General features: G+C 39.1%; 1 protein-coding gene across 4 annotated transcripts in view; it reads right to left on the bottom strand.

Annotated features, from left to right (window-relative positions):
- Positions 1-10,303, bottom strand: part of trim9 (tripartite motif containing 9) — a 49,917-nt gene that overhangs the window by 10,180 nt on the left and 29,434 nt on the right. For 2 of the 4 annotated variants that reach the window (XM_034110970.2, XM_034110971.2), the window contains exons 4-8: positions 7,406-7,516; positions 5,918-6,071; positions 5,052-5,197; positions 2,482-2,620; positions 290-328 (exon numbers count right to left, since the gene is read on the bottom strand). In XM_034110970.2, the coding sequence (XP_033966861.1) occupies positions 290-328; positions 2,482-2,620; positions 5,052-5,197; positions 5,918-6,071; positions 7,406-7,516 (589 nt within the window). The remainder of the gene's footprint in view (positions 1-289; positions 329-2,481; positions 2,621-5,051; positions 5,198-5,917; positions 6,072-7,405; positions 7,517-10,303) is intronic. The other 2 variants (XM_034110972.2, XM_034110974.2) reach the window with 1 other exon arrangement.

Raw genomic sequence — 10,303 nt, 5'->3', positions numbered from 1 at the left:
GTCTCTTCACACACATCACAGGCTGAATCAGACGCTGATAACGGTGCAGACTGTCGGACTCTGGGTGTACTAACATGTTATCCTCTACACACAGATATGGGGGTGCACAGGGGGGCTGTTTGCTCCACTTCCCTGTCACTGTGAGCAGTAACGTTTATAACACCGCTTTATTTCCCACAGGACAGAAAGATCTTTATTAACAGGAGCAGCAAACAGACCCTCTGCAGGGGGGAGGAGAACTGATGATGAGAGGGAGGGGGGGTAAAGAGAGGAAGCAGGAGAGCCATACCTGAGCCTAGAGACTGAATATCACATGGAGGGAGTCCAGCTAGAAGAGGAGAGGAAGAGGGGGAGGAAGAGGGGGAGGAGGAAGTGCAGCGTAGCCGGGGAGCAAACGGGGAAGAGGAGGAGGAGGAAAAGTAAAAAAAAAGCAGGTGAACCAGCAGCAAACACTAAAGAGGCATGGGGGATAATTTAAGTGTGAAGACAGGGGGCCAAAAGTGTCCGAGGCCCCTGAGACACAACCAGGAAGAAACTCTATCTGAACACAAAGAGACTGAAACCACAAAAAGGGGCAAAAATGACCCAGAAAAAACAGAAATGACTCATAACTGCAAATAAAGACACAAAATGAGAACAAAAATACAACAAAGAGACATACGATTACCAAAAAAGCACAAAAGAAACGCAATGTGACACAAAATGACCAGAAAAACCTCCAAAATGACCACAGAGTGACTTAAAATGACTATCGAGAGAACAACGACTGCAAAAAGAGAGACAAAATTACCCAAAAATGTGACAACATAGTATAATCTGCATAGTCTCTATATATCTTAAACTTATAGAGAATAAAATGTGTGTGTGTGTGTTGGTGTCCTAGCATTACTATACTTGTGGGGACCTAAATATGTTTACACAGTCACGTGTGGGGACTCGCCTCCCTTATGGGGACAACATGGAGGTCCCCATAATAATACATTTTAGGGTGAAGACTGGGTTAGGTTTAGGGCAAGGGTTAGGGTTAGGCATGTGTTGGTTAGGGTTAGGATAAGACTCCAGGAAATGCATGTAAGTCAATGTAATGTCCCCTGAAGTGATGTATACATGGTATGTGTGTGTGTGTGTGTGTGTGTGTGTGTGTGTGTGTGTGTGTGTGTGTGTGTGTGTGTGTGTGTGTGTGTGTGTGTGTGTGTGTGTGTGTGTGTGTGTGTGTGTGTGTGTGCGTCAAAGCTCAAACAGAATCCACTTCCTGCTGCTTCTTTTAAATCCTTGCAAGTAGAGAAGTTCACTTTATTTGACTTTAGTGTTGGATGAAAATGAAAGAGGACGAGGGCGTTTGATGGCCCGCGTGACTCAAAGTGCATATTTTCAAATCTGCCCAAATAACTTCTCTTTCCCCCAACATGTATAAGAAGTGTTTCTAAAGATGGAGTCTTTAACAGTCAGAAGCACTTTATTATTCAGTCAGGATTTATCAGATTTTAAAGAACGCTGCACTCAGAAAGAGGAAGGAGAGTGAGCCGGGACCCTCATCTGGGATCTGAAGTGATACAAATTATATTTGTATACGTTGTTAATTACCAGCAATTAAATACCTGCCAGCTGTTTGATCAAATTGGATTAATTACGACATAAATCCAACATTATGTCAAAGAAGTCTATTAGACACATTTTGCATCATTAAAAAACAAACATGTGGAAGGCATTAAATAAAGCTAATTAATTGCTACTAATAATTATAGGAAATGGCTTGAATTAAAAAGTCAAATAATTACTATAAAATGTTTTGACTAAGATCTATATTTTATAAATATTAAGCAAGCCGAACCCAATTTTTGTATTGGCTTTCAAAGATTAAAAAAAGTCATTTAGAAAATGATCCACATGTTTTTTAACTTGCCCTTTTAATATATGCTGCATAAATATATTTGTCAGCGCTCTCTGCTGGACAAACTGTGTACTACAGATCTTAAATTGACTAATTCAGTATCAGCCTCAGCCTCACTCTACTTCAGACTTACTCTGAGATGGAAGAAGTACTCAGATCTTGTGCTTGAGTATAAGTATAAGTACTCAGATCTTGTACTTGAGTAAAAGTACAAGTACTCAGATCTTGTACTTGAGTAAAAGTAGAAGTACTCAGATCTTGTACTCGAGTAAAAGTAGAAGTACCAGAATGTAGGAATACTCTTTTACAAATAAAAGTCCTACATTCAAAATGTTACTCAAGTAAAAGACGTGAGTCTCTTATCTTTGGGAAACTATCTCCACATCCTGACTGAACGATAAGAAACAACTGAATTCTGTTTCAGAGCATTTCCTTAAAACATTTTAATATAATACTTTGAATTATAATACTTATAAATATGACTTATATATCTAGTATGAGGAGGAGATGATGCTTAACATACTATCAGAGGTCTGCACCAGATTAATAAATAAGTAGTATTTGAAGAAGTATTTGATGTATTCACGTACTCTCGGAGGTCTGCATGACGAGGGTCTTGCTGTACTGGCCCAGCCCGCTGTTGTTGAACGCTTTCACCCGGGCATTGTAGGTGCTGTTGAAGTGAAGCCCGTCCACTGTGCAAATGGTCTCCGTGCCCACGTACACTTCCTGTAACACACACACACACACACACACACACACACACACACACACACACACACACACACACACACACACACACACACACACACACACACACACACACACACACACACACACACACACACACACACACACACACACACACACACACACACACACACACACACACACACACACACACACACACACGCACGCACACACACACACACAGTTACAGAGACATGCTGTGTGCAGTGATGACACACACAGAGTCTCTCTAGGATTTATTTTAGGATTTATTTTGTGAAACAGGAGAGTTTGTAGAGCAGAGAGTGGGAGAGGATCCCACACACTGTATAAATAGAGACGCAGACACACACACACTCACACACACATACCATGCATACATCACTTCAGGGGACATTACATTGCCTTACATGCATTTCCTGGAGACTTATCCTAACCATAACCAACACATGCCTAACCCTAATCCTAACCCTAACCAAGTATTCACCCTACAATTAATGATCCCCCTTATGGGGACCTCCAATTTGTCCCCATAAGGGAGGCCAGTCCCCACACGTGACTGTGTAAACAGATTTAGATCCCCACAAGTATAGTAATGCTAGGCCACACACACACACACACACACACACACACACACACACACACACACACACACACACACACACACACACACACACACACACACACACACACACACACACACACACACACACACACACACACACACACACACACACACACACACACACACACACACACACACACACACACACACACACACACACACACACACACACACACACACACACACACACACACACACACACACACATACACACAACCCTGACAGCGTTGGAGAGCATCATGAGTCAGAGGAGGAGAGAAACTTGTTTTATGTTCACATTTTGGACTTTCTTTGGTGCTGTTTAGGTCAAACTAACCCGGTTACAGATAAAAAGTTCCTCACACATATTCTCAATTCCCAACAGTGAAGGTAACATGTATGATTAATGTTTGCACATATTATCTGCTGAATCATGTTTGAATAGGCCCTATTCTGCTTGTTGGGGTTCCCTCTAAAGTGAAAATGTGTAATTCCATGCCAGGGTGCAGTGGAAACAGATAAGTTGCAGACCTCCGAGACTGAGTGAGGCAGGGTCCTGCAGGATCAGAGCGTATATTTATCTTCTCAGGGGTCCGGCGTGTAATCCAAATACCCCGGGCCCCAACCTTCTGTACACACACAGAGAGGCCCCGGCTCTTTGTTACATAGAAACTTTAAACCCCATGAACAATAACGGTATATCAATGGTGGAGGATATTTAAACCGTAAAGCTCCTCCTGCAGAACAGAGCCGTTCACTCTTTGGAAACTGATCTGAGGAGTCTATAGAGTCCTTTAAACTTAAAAACAAAAGGTTGATCATCTATCCTGCTGAAGTTCAGGTGTGTATCAGTATGTAGTGCCTCTACTTTAAAGAGTCCTCTCCTGCTGATGTTCAGGTGTATATCAGTATGTAGTGTCTCTACTTTAAAGAGTCCTCTCCTGCTGATGTTCAGGTGTGTATCAGTATGTAGTGTCTCTACTTTAAAGAGTCCTCTCCTGCTGATGTTCAGGTGTATATCAGTATGTAGTGTCTCTACTTTAAAGAGTCCTCTCCTGCTGATGTTCAGGTGTATATCAGTATGTAGTGTCTCTACTTTAAAGAGTCCTCTCCTGCTGATGTTCAGGTGTCTATCAGTATGTAGTGTCTCTACTTTAAAGAGTCCTCTCCTGCTGATGTTCAGGTGTATATCAGTATGTAGTGTCTCTACTTTAAAGAGTCCTCTCCTGCTGATGTTCAGGTGTATATCAGTATGTGGTGTCTCTACTTTAAAGAGTCCTCTCCTGCTGATGTTCAGGTGTATATCAGTATGTGGTGTCTCTACTTTAAAGAGTCCTCTCCTGCTGATGTTCAGGTGTATATCAGCATGTAGTGTCCCTAGTGTAGAGTCCTCTCTGTATATCAGGTTATATCCAAAGACTGTATAGATAAGGTCGAACAAATAACCAGTCAGATGCATTGTGGGATTTCAGACACAAAGCATTCCTCCCACTGGTGGAGCTGGTGCCCCCCCCCCAACACTGAATAAAGGAGTCTTTGTTGTAGTATTTCTGTGAAGGTGAGTTATTACTGTAACTGGTCCTCTCTATTTGTCCTGTAATCTAAATGGAAATGCAGCAGAGCCCCCCCACGGACTAATAAATGTAATGCTTCCTGTTAAAGAGAGAGTGTGTGTGTGTGTGTGTGTGTGTGTGTGTGTGTGTGTGTGTGGTGTGTGTGTGTGTGGTGTGTGTGTGTGTGTGTGTGTGTGTGTGTGTGTGTGTGTGTGTGTGTGTGTGTGTGTGTGTGTGTGTGTGTGTGTGTGTGTGTGTGTGTGTGTTCACGTACCCTGAAGTGCCCCATGTTTCCGTCGTCGAGCTCCAGGATGTAACCGTCCACGGCGATGGTGGACAGCGGCGGTTGTTTCCATGACAACGTGGCACTGTTGTTCTGCGTGCAGCACTCCTCCAGCTGCAGCATGGGGGCCGCCGGGACTGATGGGAAATAATAAAACATCATATTACCGCACCGGGAGGAATAAAAGGACCATTTTGATGTAGCCTACCAGAGGTTGCATCTTGTAAGCCATGCATCACCTTCAGAGAGAATTTAATGGTGTGTTTTACTGCAAATGTTAAAAAGATTTACTAGTTAACTACTTTATTTTTGCACTGATATATAAATAGTTTGGCTTTTAAAGTTAATATATAATTTGTTGAACCATTTTCCATTTTAATTATCAAATGTTATGCTTTTGTTATTTCAATTTTAATTATGTCATTGCATTTTTTTACATTTTATTTTGTTGGTTTGACAAAGCATATTTTAAGGTTGTACATTAAATGCATTTTTTTGATCAATTTAGGATTTCAATGTCATTTAATATTAAATCATGTTAGATAATTAAAAAAAAATGTATAATAATCATTTAAAAAATGAATACATTTAAAATTCAATAGAAAAAAAACAGAAACAAATGTTTGAAAATAATAACAATAAATCAAATCAGAAATTGAAAAATTATAAAAAATGTGAAAATAAAAAAAGAAATAATAAAAAACACATGTAAAGGACACAGCTGCAAAAACTGTTGTCATCACAGGTAATATAACATCCCCACCCAGACAGACATACACCCCCCCCCCCCCCCAACCGAACACACAGTCAAACGGTCATGTATTTACCTGTTTCTATCTGAACCCCCCTCCTCTCACCTTTCATCTGCACAAAGTCCAGCTGGTGGATGGTCTGCAGGAGGGGGCTGCTGTCCAGAGTCAGGTCGAAGTCGCTGTTCATGCGGGGGGTGAGGGTTCCCTTCCCCCACTGCCCCTCCGTCATGTGCACCCTCCGGATCAGAGCGTCCGAGATCTGAACACAACAACAAATCAATTCATTCACATCAATACAAACACCCTGTAGAATAGAAAAGAATAGAATTGGGGGGATGAAACCCTCTTTAATGGTCATAAATACCTGTACTTTCTACTTCTTACATGTTGAACACAAATACCTGTACTTTCTACTTCTTACATGTTGAACACAAATACCTGTACTTTCTACTTCTTACATGTTGAACACAAACACCTGTACTTTCTACTTCTCACATGTTGAACTCAAATACCTGTACTTTCTACTTCTTACATGTTGAACTCAAATACCTGTACTTTCTACTTCTTACATGTTGAACACAAATACCTGTACTTTCTACTTCTTACATGTTGAACACAAATACCTGTACTTTCTACTTCTTACATGTTGAACTCAAATACCTGTACTTTCTACTTCTTACATGTTGAACACAAATACCTGTACTTTCTACTTCTTACATGTTGAACTCAAATACCTGTACTTTCTACTTCTTACATGTTGAACACAAATACCTGTACTTTCTACTTCTTACATGTTGAACACAAATACCTGTACTTTCTACTTCTTACATGTTGAACACAAATACCTGTACTTTCTACTTCTTACATGTTGAACTCAAATACCTGTACTTTCTACTTCTTACATGTTGAACACAAATACCTGTACTTTCTACTTCTTACATGTTGAACACAAATACCTGTACTTTCTACTTCTTACATGTTGAACACAAATACCTGTACTTTCTACTTCTCACATATTGAACACTAATACCTGTACTTTCTACTTCTCTCATTTCCCAAACAGCTGGTTCCTTTAGTCTGAATGTGTGTTGGTGCGTGATCATTATTATGTAGAGTCATTGCGTGCCTATTGATTGGAACACGATCCGTGTATCCATCACTTCCTGGTCTTCTCTAAAGAAGAGGGACCAATGGAAACGTTGTCATGTTGCCGTTGTTCAGCATGGAAACATTCATTAGCTAACAATGACATTATTGTTCTCTTAATATAAAGGGAGGTCAGGTACTCTTTAAAACAGCTGCTAGTTATGGGTACTTTTTACTTAAGTACATTTCAAAGCCCTCTTTACTTTTACTTGAGTAAAGACGTTTAGTCAGTACTTGTACTTTTACCAGAGTATTTCTAAACACGAGTATCTGTACTTCTACTTGAGTAAACGATGTGTGTACTTTTGCCATCTCTGCACATGCAGGGCACACAGCACACACTGCTTTTTACCCATCCTAGTACTAGGAGCAGTGGGAGTGGGAGTTGCCCGGTGCCTTGCTCAAGGGCACCTCTCCAGTGTAACCCTGGCAGTTTGTGTGTGTTACCTGCAGGAATCCACTGGGGTCGTTCTCCTTGATGACCTCCAGGCAGTACTCCATCAGGCCGGTGGTCTGACGCAGCTTCACCGTGCAGTGGGAGATCTGATCCCGCACCACCTGCAGGAAACACACAAATAACCACGGATTGTGTTAGGAAAAGACGAGGAAAATACACGAGGGAATCACTTTCTGCTTGTAGAAAACAACAACAAGCACACAGAAGATAATCACATGGTAATCACTCTTTCCTTGAATCACTCTGGTGTACAACTTGGGTAGAATGCACAAAGGAGAGGATACGATGAGTGGGAAAACTGGAGATGCCTTCATTAAATAAATGGTTTCCCATGCATGAACTTTTCATGGTTGGGAGTTTGCTAATTTGGATTTTCCCTTTTTTTAATGTATTGTTGGTAATGATGATTTAATATAGTATGTATGTAAATGTTGGTTAGACAACACATCTAAATCATAATCTGAATGTCTTATTTATCCCAGGGCAAATGGGGTTTCCATGACAGTTTCAAAATAAAATAAAAAAATTAAAAGTGCGATAATAACTTTATCAATAATAATAAATACAACAAATAATAAGTATAATGAGAAATTATTACTTTAATAATAATAATAATAATAATAATAATAATAATAATAATACAAATTAAAATAATACAACAACAAATGATAATACAAAAATAAATAATAGATAAAATAAATTGTGAAGCTGTCACGTTGGGCTTTGGGTATTGGTAAAAATAATAATATATATAATTAATAATATATAAGTACAATTTATTACATTTAATGAAACCAGCTAAATTAATTCTAATACAAATTGGACTAAATACGCACAAGGTTGCAGAACTATTGATGAATGAGAGAGAAAAGCGGAGTGGAGGAGAAATATGAACGCAGAGAGAAGAGTAAAATATGACGGAATAAAAGATGGAGGATGCAGAGTAAGAGATGAAAGAGGCTGTTGAAGCATGAAGGGAGAAGGAGACCTGCAGGAACACCAACATTGAAATCAGCAGCCGGAGAGTCAGAGAGATGGACTCTTCCTCTCGTGCTCAGATTGAGGAGGAAGAGGAGGCTGATCTGTTACTGACGTGGCCGGAGGGAAAGTGACATTTTGTTTTTCACACGAGTGGTGAAGCTGTGAGCATCACCACGTACACCAGAGAGGCTTCTGTGCAGCAGCAGCAAAAAAGAAACATGAACGCAGTTTTGAATTCTCCTCAGAAACCCCCCCCCCCCCATTAATAAATCAGTTTTTATTTCACCCCTCTCACTATATATCATCTACACTCCTAAGTGTGCAATACAGATGAATTATTAATATCTTTAAATACATACTAATACCCAATGGATATATTATAATATACACATTTTTACATATTTATTTGTATTACATTTTGTGGTAAAATATGTTACATTTGTACTGTATATTTGTATTTGATGTTAACATATTGACTTTATTGTTATTATTTAATTTATTGTCAAATAAAGAAACTGTTCAAAAAATGATTTTCCTCGAGCTAAATAATAATATATTTGTTATTATTTACATATTTTGTTTACATATTTATTGTTTTTATATATTTAAGTACAACATGTGCATTTTTACACATTTAATTTCATATGGTTTTGAAATATTTGTATTTTAGTTTATTTTTATTTAACTGTGTGGTTTTTAATTTATATTTAATACATTTTTATTTTAAGTTATTTGTATTTAATTTAAAGTGGACCTATTATGCTATATTGGAAACATATATTGTAAGGCCATACCTATACAACACATGTGTGTGAAGTTTAAAATACCAAACAGATCCCCCATTGTAGCCATGCCTCATACTACTCACACCCCTCTTTTGCAGCCCTGTTGGAGAAACGCGGATTTTGGGTCCTTAGCTTGAAAAAGAAAAGAGGAGGCTGAGCTAATGCCTGATCAGAATTCTACCGGAGATAAAGTTAAATTCTGCTGTGATAAAACGCCATCCTGTTCTAAACCACATCAAGGATTATTTCTGATACAGTATGGAGCTCAAATGCTTTTTCTCTTGCGGGTTTATCACAAGGTGCGACACATACTTATGTATAAAAGACATAAAAAAGTGCATTTTGCATGATAGGTCCCCTTTAATGTTATTCATGTTATGTTATCTTATAAATCCCAATTCCCCCTTGGGGCAAATACAGTATTCTGATAACATTATCATACATTTTAAATTCGTTTTTATTTGATGTATTTAATTTAATCCTGCTTTTTACTGCACTTTTTTAATTCTTTATTCCTATGTATATCTTAATTATACTGGCTGTGACACTGTCTTTGAATCTGCTTGCAGTGGAGCGGTCAGAAGGACAATACAAGACTTGAATCTTGAATCCTAAACCCTCCTTTCTGAACATGCATCAACGTTTTTCCTAGATTTCTTTTGTGTTGCATCTTTGACAGATTTGGGAGATCCTCGGCACTCCTGATGTCCGCAGAGCTCCGTCGCCTCGGAGAGAGATTATAAAGCGGGGGTGCTGGAGCTGGACTGAGGGTTGCTAGGAAACAGAAACTTCACTGTTGCTATCGGAGAGGAGAATCCTGTCTGCAGACGGACAGGAAACAGGAAGGAGATTTACTGACGGCTGCAGGCAGCAGAGTGAAACACTGCGCCACAGAACTGTTAACCATGGAGGGCGTCGTTCGGCAGAGCGCTATCTGAATGTAATATCCCATTCATAATCAACCCCGTTTATACATGTTTATATATGTTTTCCTACTTAAATGTATCTTTCATTCGAGTATGATTTAAAACTTTTTAGATATATTTATTTTATTTATTATTTAAATTGTAGCACATTAATATGCATGTGATTTATTTTAATTACGTAATTATTTTTGTACGA

The sequence above is a fragment of the Pseudochaenichthys georgianus genome, chromosome 22 (assembly GCF_902827115.2).
Source record: "Pseudochaenichthys georgianus chromosome 22, fPseGeo1.2, whole genome shotgun sequence".
Taxonomy (NCBI): domain Eukaryota; kingdom Metazoa; phylum Chordata; class Actinopteri; order Perciformes; family Channichthyidae; genus Pseudochaenichthys; species Pseudochaenichthys georgianus.
The sequence above is the reverse complement of the archived record's forward strand: the minus strand, read 5'-3'. Positions and strand labels throughout refer to the sequence as shown.